At 42.3% G+C, this 13,745-nt stretch overlaps 1 protein-coding gene across 1 annotated transcript in view; it reads right to left on the minus strand.

Moving 5' to 3' along the window:
* Nucleotides 1–13,745, minus strand: part of LOC126249172 (putative ammonium transporter 2) — a 302,811-nt gene that overhangs the window by 164,366 nt on the left and 124,700 nt on the right. Inside the window, exons 5-6 of the mRNA XM_049950828.1 lie at nt 11,948–12,126; nt 2,262–2,393 (exon numbers count right to left, since the gene is read on the minus strand). Of these exons, the coding sequence (XP_049806785.1) occupies nt 2,262–2,393; nt 11,948–12,126 (311 nt within the window). The remainder of the gene's footprint in view (nt 1–2,261; nt 2,394–11,947; nt 12,127–13,745) is intronic.

A 13,745-nucleotide genomic window follows, 5' to 3' on the forward strand; every position in this document is an offset into this window, starting at 1 on the left:
TGACGGAGAAAATTTAGACCTAGTCATTATCTCTGTTGGCTTCAAAAGCTTTGATGAAAAGGATGGTAGTCTCCTAGTCGGCGTTTCCGAAGTCGGAAGTTACGTTGAAGTAAGGGAGTATGATGATTATCCAAACTATAAGATTTTATTGAATCTGCAATACTTATCATTTCAAGAATGACGTAGAGAGCGTATCCAGAATATTTCGATTAGACCGGCTGTCATTATATCCATGGGTACTTTATTCTATGCAGTTAAAGGTGCACTTCAGAAATTGTGTGTGATTTTCCGGCGATATACAGGGTGTTACAAAAAGGTACGGCCAAACTTTCAGGAATCATTCCTCACACACAAATAAAGAAAAGATATTATGTGGACATGTCACCGGAAACGCTTAATTTCCATGTTAGGGCTCATTTTAGTTTCGTCAGTATGTACTGTACTTCACCGCCATGATTTCATACGGGATACTCTACCTGTGCTGCTAGAACATGTGCCTTTACAAGTGCGACACAACATGTGGTTCATGCCGAAGGAGCTCCTGCACATTTCAGTCGAAGTGTTCGTACGCTTCTCAACAACAGATTCGGTGACCGATGGATTGGTAGACGCTGACCAATTGTGTGTGTGTCAAATCTTATGGGACATAACTGCTAAGGTCATCAGTCCCTAAGCTTATACACTACTTAACCTAAATTATCCTAAGGACAAACAGACACACCCATGACCGAGGGAGGACTCGAACCTCCGCCGGGACCAGCCGCAGCGGACCAATTCCATGGCCTCCACGCTCTCGTGACCTCAACCCTCTTGACTTTCATTTATGGGGGCATTTGAAAGCTCTTGTCTACGCAACCCCGGTACCAAATGTAGAGACTCTTCGTGCTCGTATAGTGGATGGCTGTGATACACTACGCCATTCTCCAGGGCTGCATCAGCGCATCAGGGATTCCATGCGACGGAGGGTGGATGCATGTATCCTCGCTAACCGAGGACATTTTGAACATTTCTTGTAACAAAGTGTTTGAAGTCACGCTGGTACGTTCTGTTGCTTTGTGTTTCCATTCCACCATTAATGTGATGAGCCATCCATTCATCAGTTTCAGATAGTTTCACAAATCCGCAACAATACATATAAATTACGAATGGCGTAAAGATGAAGTTGAAAAGTGAAGTAATTTTATTAATATTATAACAAAGCAAAGTAAGAGTATAGAAGAACTCGTCAACAAGTATCTTGCGAAATTAGTACAAACGAATCGCGGTAAGATGAAATAAATTGTTCCTTGTGTATCGTTTTGTTCATTATATGATTTGCCTTTAAGAGGATAAATGAATGTAAATGTTGTTTTCGATAATATATTGCAGTTTGGAGTAGAGTCGGGTGACGAAACGTTGCGGAAACATTTTGAAAGTGCCCCTAAAAATGCTGCATATATTTCCTTTCGAAACTAAAATGATTTGGATTCTGTAGTAAAGTGTACAGTTTTATGTTATGTGTTATCCTAGAGGTTGTGTTTCAGTGGGACCATGATGCTGTTTCCACATAAATCGATTTGAAAATTTATGTTTAAGCTTATGATAGTGCTTCAAAAGCGCAGTATAGGAAATATTATCCATATGCAATTTCCACGGCAGGGAAACAGTTAATTGATAAAGAAGGGTTTGCTATGGTATCAAGGGAGGCCATACCAAGGGGCAATGGGGTGCTGTGCCTGCCTTCCGTCCCCCCCCCCCCTCCCCCAGCTCTCAGGGAAAGGCTGGAACTAAAACTTTATTATGGCTACTTACAAGTCATCTTTCGTCTTTCAAAATATTAAAAATACTTTATCCCCCGGTTTGCCCCCACAACAAACTATCGCATGGGCGCTCTTGAGCGGTACCAATAGAAAATAACGTAAATGGTGGGAAAATGTAAAATCTAGTAACGTGAAAACTGTTTTTCTATAATTATGCTATTATCTTGTTTACGTTTATAGTGCTGACCAGGTAAAAAAGTGCACTGCAGAAACTGGTAGGAGAAAATGATGGGCAGACAATAATGTCATCAAAATCTCTAAATCACGTCTATGACGAAAATTTTTTCCCCTTTTGACATTAAAATTTTCTAGCATCCGTGCTTTGCTGTGGCTTTACACAATAACACACAATGAAGCATTCTTCAATGTATGTAGCCTACATAGAATATGATCCAATTTTTCTAACTTCAGATGTGGTTAAAACGTTTCTGGTTGTTCTGAAGAGAATTTTCGCAGTCTTACCGTGAACAGAAGTTGCACCGACTGGATCATCAATTTTCAGCTTGTCGAACAACGGCATAGAGCAGCATGCAATCAGACCTCCAATAAGACCAATGACTATGGCTTCCCACGCACGATACAGAAAACAACCAGCTGCAACAGATAATGAAGAAGAAGATATTACTTCGATACAGACTAACTTACAAATAACATTGTCTCGTATACTTTTATACTACTTTTATATTTTATTTACAAGTTTAGGCGGGAATTACCTTCCACAAGATGTAACATTAGTGTTAAAATAGGAAATGTTTTTGGTGCAGGAGAGGAGAAACATGGAAAAAACGATGAACAATTCTATTTGTGTTTGTCACCCTCGCTCTGTTGACAAATTGGAAATTTATGTTGCTTACCAGTCTTTTTGTTTAGCTAGGAACATCTTAGAAAACATTATGAACGAATCATCAGAACAGCGCAGAATAATCTTGCAAAACGTCGTGTTAGTACGAGAAATACCCAGCAAGTAATGCAACACTTTTTCTGAAAGCAGGTTCGTTTTATTCAAGATTCCAATACACCATATTATTCCTCACTCTTTTGTCTACAAAGCCCTATTTTTTAACACAATCTGCGTTCAATGTGACGGCCTTACGCCACTTTATTGGGAGGGCCATGTGGTACCACTCCATTGGTCACAGTCGCAGCCACTGTCTTGCTGCATAAATAACCTCTCCATCAAACAACATTTGGAGAGGGTAAGCACAGTTCAGAGACACTGAATAACAACAACAGTCAACACTCAATAAGTATTCAAAACATTATGAAAATTATCACAAAAAAGTCAAGAATGTTGAGGTGAGGTGTTTAGAGAAGCTGCATAGCTGTGTAGACGTGTTTTATTCGCAAAGACAGGTTTCATGTCTGTATGACGTATCTTCAGGTTATCAGTCAAGAATACACAGTGATTTGTATTTTTGGCAGATAAATCTGAAGACGAGTCTACTGACGTGAAACCGATAGTTGCGAATAAAGCACCTTCATACAGCTATTTGGCTTTTGGAAACACCTCATCAGTCTTGATTTTTTGTTATAATTTTTATGATAATTTTGAAGGTTATTGAGTGTTGAGTAGTGTTGTTATCCACCGCTCTATCATCCATGGACTGTTTCCCGCGGAGTGCATCGCTCATTGGGCCAAACAGACGTCGGAACGTGCGAGAGCCGGGCTGTAGAGTGGATGTAGAAGAAAAGTCCACATAAGTTTTATGAGTTCCTATCGGGTGCGCAGACTTGTGTGAGGCCTTGTGTTGTCACGATGAAGGAGAAGTTAGTTTGTAACCTTGTGGTGGCGAACACGCTGATGTGGTTTCTTCAATTTTCTGAGGGTAGCACAATATACCGGGTGATCAAAAAGTCAGTATAAATTTGAAAACTGAATAAATGACGGAATAATGTAGATAGAGAGGTACAAATTGACACACATGCTTTGAATGACATGGGGTTTTATTAGAACAAAAAAAAAAAAAAAAGTACAAAAGTTCAATAAATGTCCGACAGATGACGCTTCATCTGATCAGAATAGCAATAATTAGCATAACAAAGTAACACAAAGCAAAGATGATGTTCTTTACAGGAAATGCTCAATATGTACACCATCATTCCTCAATAAGAGCTGTAGTCGAGGAATAATGTTGTGAACAACACTGTAAAGCACGCCCGGAGTTATGGTGAGGCATTGGCGTCAGATGTTTTCTTTTAGCATCCCTAGAGATGTCGGTCGATCACGATACACTTGCTACTTCAGGTAACCCCAAAGCCAATAATCGCACGGATTGAGGTCTGGGGAAAGTGGCGGCTGAGCACACGATCATCACCAAACGACGCGCGCAAGAGATCTTTCACGCGTCTAGGAATATGGGTGGTTCTAATAAAACCCCATGTCATTCCAAGCATGTGTGTCAATTTTTACCTCTCTATCTACATTATTCCGTGGTTTATTAAGTTTTCAAATTTATACTGACTTTTTGATCACCCGGTACTTCAGGGCTGATAGTTGCGCAATGAGGGTGGACGTCAAACAGAAAAGCCCCTTTAATGCCTCAGAAGATCGTCGCTTTGACTTTACTGCTTTGAACTTTCCCTTCGGACGAGAGGTGGTGTGGCGACACTCCATGAATCGCTGTTTCCTTCCGAGTTCGAAGCGATGAACCGATGTTTCAGTGCCTGTGACGATGTTCGACAAAAAATTGTGACGATCAGCATAGTAACGCGCAGCATTGCCGCGCAGATGGTCCTTCGTTGCTCTTTACGGTCATCTGTTAAGTGGCGTGGAACGCAGGGGCTGCGCACCTTTGAGTACACCAATTGGTGGACGAGTGTGGCAGCACTATCAGCAGTTGAGCAGTGAAGAGTTTGATTGTGGTCAGTCAATTCCCTTGAACGAGACTGTCCGCACGTTCTAACACAGCGTGCGGCAGGCCGATGCGAGGGAGATAGGACAGGTTTGCGCGATCTTGTTGCGATGATAACAGACGCCTCGCCCAATAACTCATAGTGCTTTTGTTCACTGTCAGGTCTCCGTAGACATTCTGCTATTGCCTATGAATACCTGCTATGCTCTGGTTTTCCACCAAAAGAAACACAATAACAACTGCTTGGAAAGTCCCTCCGCTACAGAAGCCATTTTGAAGGTTACATGTAGCACTCCCACCTATCGGAATTTCATGAAACTATAGGGGCTAAAGTGGGAATATTCTACGATGTCCCAAAACAAATTCCACATTTTTTGAACTAAAATTGGCCGAGAAAAAATGTGTTGATTTACATATTGAACTCCCCTAGTAAAATAACTTTGTGACGCTCTCCTAATGCGCACAAAAAAAAGAAAGTTAGAGAAATAGTTGATGTGTAGCTCCTACTCATCTATAATTTCTACATGACTGTGCAAGTCACTAGTCCCGTATTCAAGGTCACCTGTTTTGATACATTGCTGGTTGCTTGCTTCTATGGGTAAGGCGAGGTAGAAACTGTCTACTGTCCAGTGAATACATTCTGGGTAAGAGCTGATCGAGGGGAATCATGTTCAAATACAGGCGCAAGATTATACTGAACGAAGGGAATGATTCTGACTTTTCAACTTACCAGAAGTAACAGTTGCTATTAGATATGCACATAGTTCATACTAATATATACCGAGCGAGGTGGCGCAGTGGTTAGCACACTGGACTCGCAGTCGGGAGGACGACGGTTCAATCCCGCGTCCGGCCATCCTGATTTAGGTTTTCCGTGATTTCCCTAAATCGCTCCAGGCAAATGCCGGGATGGTTCCTTTGAAAGGGCATGGCCGACTTCCTTCCCTGTCCTTCCCTAATCCGATGAGACCGATGACCTCGCTGTTTGGTCTCTTCCCCCAAAAACAACCCAACCCCCAACCCAACAACAACATACTAATATAGACTGCCAACGAAGCTACAAAAGGCTCTGAGTACTATGGGACTTAACATCTGAGGTCATCAGTCCCCTAGACCTTTGAACTACTTAAACCTAACTAACCTAAGGACATCACATACACCCATGTCCGAGGCAGGATTCGAACCTGCGACCGTAGCAGTCGCGCGGTTCCCGACTGAAGCGCCTAGAACCGCTCGGCCACTGCGGCCGGCGAAGCTCAAAAAGTACTGCATTACGTTTGTCATTTGTCTGATATAAGACTCTACAGAAATCAAGTGATCACTGAACGCGCGTCTTTCTTGTAACAAAAGATAGGGGAGCCTTGTGCGACAATGAAACTTGATGTTGCTTACGTACTGTCAAAAGCAATCACAAGCTGTAACGGCAAAAGTCTTGTCATTTATTCAGCACGTTCCTGGTGCTTCGTTCCAAACAACACCTAAACACACGGTGCTCCGAATTTTTTTACCTGGCGGAGACCGAGACTTGCAATAATTTGGGCTTCCCAGTTTCCATACGTGTCTCAAATAGCGTCTGCACCGCTTAAGCAGCTAATTTTCTTTACCGTCAGCGTTGACCAATTGGAAGCCATATGTATCATCAAATACGGTAGAAAGATGATCTATTATAGGTGAAGAGGACAGTTATCAAGTCTAGAATTATACAAGAATAAAGAACATAAACAGATAAAAAGTACGGAGTCAAATTCCAATTCTTTGCTAAAATATGGGTTCATGCAGATGCTGAAAAAGGAACATGAACCGACAACGAGCATTGAACAAAGGCTGATTTGCGAATTTAAATAACTCAAGAGGACTGACACTCGCTCAGGGGACTCCGGGCCGCCTTCTTCGTAGTTGCGCCGACTCGGAAGGAGAGAAACAATCGACTGTGCCTGCGGAATAGAAGACTCGTGGGAACACTGTCTGCGAATACTCTCTGTACTGGAACGTTGGTTCTGTGGACGACGATTCCTGTGTTACCATGGAACATCAGATATGGAGATTTTGATATCAATCAGTCTGACACTGGACAATATTGTAGATGAAACGGAAGGATTAGGAGCCGTATTAGTTTTTGAAACAAAACGTATTCTGTTGTGGCGCTGGAGCCGTAATATGGAGCTGCTGACGGAAGAGTAGCTGAAAAGGGGACCGCGCCTACTCTTCCAAATTAATGGCATATGCAGAACTTGGCCACAAAAGAAATTGACAGAGGTGAGAGTTCCAGATAGCCAAGCAGTTAAAAAAAATATCTTTTTTGGAGCGGGTTCAGCGCAGCATGAGTCATTTATGTGGGGGTAGTTTTCAGCCAGTGGATGGTGCAGCGGAAAGCTTGCAGAATAGTAATCTGAGGGTCGTGGGAATGAATCCCTATAAGGATAACTCCAATTTATTATCAATTTTACCTTACTTACAATGCAAATAAACCGAAATGCTCAATATATTGTATTTATTAATATTTTCATAGAAGGCATGAGTAGGAAAAGCAAAGGAAAATTTAGGATAGCGAATAAATTTCGAAGAAGGGCTTGTACTTACAATGTCCATGAAGACTCTGCATATAGCTTTCCAAGAAGCAACTATAATTAAAGCGTGTATGACCCCGTATTCCATTAGTTTTATTTTGACCGTCGAGCAACGTTACCTGTTATTTGCTGCAAACTGTGCGATGAGAGAGGTCGTTCGATGAATGTAAAACAAGTTTGTTCTTCTATAGAAACTTGAAAACAACTATGTAATTCTAACATGTAATTTTTAACATGCGCAAGATGCCACGAAAATTACTGCAACATCTGTGTCACGATGAATATAACCGCAGGACGCGTAAATCATCAGCTGTCGAATATTTAAAGGATCCAATTTCGTATACGAACTTGTCGTGTACGGCTTACAATCCTTTCCTCGAAATTGTTATGCAGAGTTCTCGTGGATCGTGGAAGTACGATCCATTCTTGAAAAGTTATGTTCCATCCCAAATTTTTCTAGGCTTTTCCTTTCCACGTCTTACATGAAAATATTAATAAATACAATATATTTTCAGTGTAAGTAACGCAAAAATTTACAATAAAAAAGTTTCTGCATAGGGAATAGACTCCACGACCCTCGGATTATCGTTCTGCACTCTTTCCGTTGCGCCAGCCGCATTGTGGAAACGACTCTAGTGTTAATGGCTCATGCCCCGGCCGACCCACGCCAAAAATGCTATTTTTTTTTCTAAACACTTCGCCACTTCTGTCACTTTCATTTCTGGCCAAGTCCTACACAATAGTTAAATTTCGACGAAATCGATGATGACGAGTAAGCGCGGTTCCTTTGTGAGCGTGAGTCGAATTACGCTCGTAAAAAAATGTTCCCAGACATCCAGTAGTGACAACTTTTTACAATAGGGGAAGACAGTAGTGGAACGTGATTATGAAAAGAATACTGAAGGATGTAAATAAACTACTCAAAAACGTTTTTATCACCCTCATGAAATGAACAGTTTGTGTTTTTTTGAGTGCAAACCTGGTTCTCGTTACTCTGTTGACCGTAGCAGATCGGCAGTACATCCACTTGCGTAAGGGAGGAACGAGTAAATCTACATTCTCAGTCCATTTCAGCGCTGTGTACACAGTCGTGAACGGGACGATGCGGCTTGTGAACACTCTTCAGTCAGTCAGCATGCCTCGAAGAATAATTTCAAGCTTAGAAGTTACGCGCATTGTCATTTTACGGCAAGAAAGGTCGTCAGCAGTGCAAGATGCCCGCCGAATTGGCGTACATAATCACAGTGACGTCATTCAGACATGCATCCACTGTCGTGAGACAAAACACTGAACACGTGCCTCGAAGTATTTTTCCACGGTCAAAACTACCAATAGAAGCTGCTACCTACAGATCATTGATCTTAGCTACCTCGAGGAGAATGTAGTAGCATTACTCGCTGCCTATCCGGAGGTATGTGGGAGGACTATGCCGGCCCATGCGGTAAGCAACCATCTCCACGCGATCAGTTCACTTCGGTCTCTAAGTGAGTTATTTACACCGTCGAGTGCAGTATTTTCTGAGCTCGGACGATCGCCGTAAAAGAGTGCGAAGGCGTCCAGATACCAATGCACGGCTCAGCCATGCATGGATCAGCCGGGAGGTGGTTCAGTCATGTCTTGGGACAGTATCATGTACGGGTGTTGGACCCCTCTCATTGTTATTGAGAGTATTCTGAGGGTTGTGAGACATTATACACTACTGGCCATTGAAATTGCTACCCCACGAAGATGACGTGCTACAGACGCGAAATTTAACCGACAGGAAGACGATGCTGTGATATGCAAATGATTAGCTTTTCAGAGCATTCACACAAGAATGGCGCCGGTGGCGACACCTACAACGTGCTGACATGAGGAAAGGTTCCAACCAATTTCTCATACACAAACAGCAGTTGACCGGCGTTGCATGGTGAAACGTTGTTGTTCAAAAATGGTTCAAATGGCTCTGAGCACTATGGGACTCAACTGCTGTGGTCATTAGTCCCCTAGAACTTAGAACTACTTAAACTTAACTAACCGAAGGACATCACAAACATCCATGCCCGAGGCAGGATTCGAACCTGCGACCGTAGCAGAAACGTTGTTGTGATGCCTCGTGTAAGGAGGAGAAATGCGTACCATCACGTTTCCGACTTTGATAAAGGTCGGATTGTAGCCTAACGCGATAGCGGTTTATCGTATCGCGACATTGCTGCTCGCGTTGGTCGAGATGCAATGACTGTTAGCAGAATATGGAATCGGTGGGTTCACGAGGGTAATACGGAACGCCGTGCTGGATCCCAACGGCCTCGTGTCACAAGCAGTCGAGATGACAGGCATCTTATCCGCATGCCTGTAACGGATCGTGCAGCCACGTCTCGATCCCTGAGTGAACAAATGGGGACGTTTGAAAGACAACAACCATCTGCACGAACCGTTCGACGACGTTTGCAGCAGCATGGCCTATCAGCTCGGAGACCAGGGCTGCGATTACTCTTGACGCTGCAATCACAGACAGGAGCGCCTGCGATGGTGTACTCAACGACGAAACTGGGTGCACGAATGGCAAAACGTCTTTTTTTTTATGAATCCAGGTTTTGTTTACGACGTCATGATGGTCGCATCCGTGTTTGGTGACATCGCGGTGAACGCACATTGGAAGCGTGTATTCGTTATCGTCATACTGGCTTATCACCCGGCGTGATGGTATGGGATGCCATTGGTTACACCACTCGGTCACCTCTTGTTCGCATTGACGGCACTTTGAACAGTGGACGTTACATTTCAGGTGTGTTACGACCCGTGGCTCTACCCTTTATACGATCCCTGCGAAACCCTACATTTCAGAAGGATAATGCACGACCGCATGTTGCAGGTCCTGTACGAGCCTTTCTGGACACAGAAAATGTTCAACTGCTGCCCTGGTCAGCACGTTCTCCAGATCTCTTACCAGTTGAAAACGTCTGGTCAATGGTGGCCGAGCAACTGGCTCGTCACAATACGCCAGTCACTACTCTTGATGAACTGTGGTATCATGCTGAAGTTGGATGGGCAGCTGTACCTGTACATGCCATTCAAGCTCTGTTTGACTCAATGCCCAAGTGTATCAAGGCCGTTATTACGGCCAGAGGTGGTTGTTCTGGGTACTGATTTCTCAGGATCTATGCACCCAAATTGCATGAGAATGTAATCACTTGTCAGTTCTAGTATAATATATTTGTCCAATGAATACCCGTTTATCATCTGCATTTCGTCTTGGTGTAGCAATTTTAATGGTCAGTAGTGTAGCAGGACCTCCTAAGCAATAGTCCCGCTTTGTAGACAACATTTCGCTATGGATTAATCTTTCAAGGCGATAATGCATGAGAACACGGCACCTACCTTGTGAACATCTTCCTTTAGGTGGGAGGAATCGATCGAATGGAATGGCCTTCGGTATCTGCTGGCAGGGACTCAGCTGGAGGTGCTTGGGACCTGTTAGAACTGGCAATGCGTTGTCGCATGACTCCTCCTAACGCACTGGATGACTTCAGGATAGCTGCTGTCGAAGAATGGCACAGGCTCGAAGTGTAACCTGTTAGACCTGGCAATATGTCGTCGCATGAAACCTCCTCACACATTGGATAACTTCAGGATAGCTGGTGTCGAAGTATGGCGCAGGCTTGAAGTGTGACGTCTCCATGAATTTTTAGGCAGTCTGACAAAGAGAACTCAATAGTGTTAAAATGCGCAGGATGGTGGAACACGGTAATGAGTGTTGCCAAGCAGCAGATTTTGCTTTCACATATGCGCAAAGATGTGTATTTTATGATAGTTATTGTTTGGCTATTGTTTGACAGTTAAGTTATTCCTTGACGCAAATACGGAAAAGATGAGTTGCTATTCACCACATAGAGGAGGCGTTGAGCCGTAGACCGGCACAGTGAAAAGGACTGCTAAATATTTAAGCTTTCCTACAAAAAGTCCTTCTTCCCAAATAGGACACACACACACACACACACACACACACACACACACACACACACACACACGCACACGCATATTCACAAAGCTCACACACCCATGGCCTCTGTCTCCCAGCAATGTGCCTGTCTTTGGCTCAATGCCTCCCCTACATGGTGAGTAGCAATCAATTATTTTCATACTGTTGTTATTCCATCCTGGACTTTCCACTGTTTAAGTTATTCTTTGGTTCATAAGGCTTATACTTTCATTCCCTGTTACTCTTGAATATGAGTTCAAAATCGTTTGCAGATATACACGTGCTGCAAAACATTTTGAGCAATCTCGTCAGTGCTATTAATAGCTTGTGTAGTTTTGTTGTCGCTGTGGCGACTTTAGTTTGTAAATCAGGGAACAGAGTCACTGTGACACAACTGTAAAATGCTAGGTAGGTCCTAAAAGGCTGTAATGTAGAACACATATAAAAATGAATTAATGTTCCGTCTGTCTCTCACGTCAGTGGGTAGTAATGGACTATGGGTTTCCAGCAAAACAGCCTGTCAGACATGTCATTAGAAATGTCTCAAACACGTCTTTCATTCAACGTTTTAAACGTAGAAGACTAGCAATAGCTTTAGAAAACACTGATTATGACAGCAATTTGGTCGTAATTACTTCAAAACCTTAAAATTTACTTAAAAGCGCTATTAGTTATTTATACAATCCGTTCCACTATATCGATTATTGCTTCATATTGTTGCATTTTTTTCGTCTAGTAATTCACATATTTAAATAACTATGTCAATACCTGTGATAGACACAAGGGCACCAAGTATACTGTTTATGAGCTCCATCATATGCAGCTGGCCGCGGTTGAACAGTAGGGAGAACATAAGGCCTGTTACGCCTCCACCAAATGATGACAGGATTGTGATGACAGCAGCTCTCGCCGAATACTGCCATTTTGATCCGCTTAAACCGAATGTGCTGGAACAGAAGGAAAATGTCTTAATTGTATTCGAGCCTTTAGAGGTATTTTAGAAAATTTACTGGGCTTGCCTGTATAGCGAGGTACTCGAATGACCTTTACTCTGACTGTAATATCTAAGAGGTACGAATGCGAGCTCTGTAAAAGATGCTGAGCCAAATTCAAATTAATTACCATAATTTTATGGTAATAACATGCAAATTGGTTCCTTAGTGCTGGCTATTAACACGGGATTTTCGCAGATAATGGAGACTGGAAGACAATAGGCATGTATTCAGGACGTATACGTTTCAAATTTCTTTCCAGTGTTCCTGGCTTACATTTTCCCGACTTCCCGAAATCATGTCGGGTGAGGGCTGGAATGTTTCTTTCAATAAGGCAGTAACCTATTCCATCCACCATCCGTGACCAATACGAAGCACTGCTCCACACATTTCTACTTCGATACAGATGAGATATTAAAGTCTAATATAATATTTTAAGTAAAAACTTTTAATTCCTAGATCGCAATTTTCCTATCACAATTAACGTTCGATAACTGGTTCCGGTTGCTATTTGCAACCATCTTCAGATCTGTAACACATGTAGGAAACCTAGCCTAAGAAAATTATGTAAAGTCAGGAAGAATACAAAAACACTGTACAACACCTCAGCAAAACTAATGGGGAACCAATTCTAGAAGTAAACGTGAACATTTGACAAAGCCATTGAACACTGTAGTATAAACTAAATGAATGCTTATCAGGTGACATACGGTTCAGAATATGAAAAGACGGTAATAAGCATTGGAAATCATCGTTAGCTTTTGTCATGCAGCAACATGCATTCATAAGAACCAAAACAATAACACTGCGTAGCTAGAAACGTCACCACGAACAAGCCAGGTTGTAGATCTGTCGAAAGAAGTGTATAGTATAAATCTCAAAAAGGTTGCTCTGTATCCAAGTGGGTTGTAAAATATAAATATAATCATGACACAAATTTAAAATTACAAGGCAGAGATCTGTATTACGTCCTAAACTGGCAACACGCCGTTTGTAAGAAGCAGATCCTACGTAACTGGCATTAATTCGTGAATACAATTCAAGAAGCTTGTGCCTCGGGCCACCCAATTTTAAAAACGTAAAAGAAACAGCAGAATGAAGTTAAAAACTACAAGACAGGGAGGCTGCCTTATATATCTAGCTGGCAATGTGCCATATCTAAAAGATAGGTCATATGTGAGAGTCACTTGATAAAAACATCAAAGTACAGAGTAGTGCTAACAAATGTAAATAACAGGATAAAAGACAGATCGTACGTGAGAGTCAAATGATAGAGCGACAAAGTACAGCGTAGCGCTAAAAATATGAATAATATATGGTAATTTCGCAGGTTGACGTCATATACAAAATTCTCCAGTTTTCATGAGTGGAAGTTGGATCAAAAGCTCATTTACTTGCAATAGTATAACAGATATTATAGTGAGAACGGTATATGCAACGGTTCCAAAAACTGTCAGCCGTTCCGCAGCTGTAAACATACAATCCATACAGTTATTAGTAATTTTGTAATGAAGCTACGTGATCAACAGTCATAAAATGCGAGGGAAATACCATACCCTGGCTTACACAAGAAT

The sequence above is a fragment of the Schistocerca nitens genome, chromosome 3, assembly GCF_023898315.1.
Source record: "Schistocerca nitens isolate TAMUIC-IGC-003100 chromosome 3, iqSchNite1.1, whole genome shotgun sequence".
Taxonomy (NCBI): domain Eukaryota; kingdom Metazoa; phylum Arthropoda; class Insecta; order Orthoptera; family Acrididae; genus Schistocerca; species Schistocerca nitens.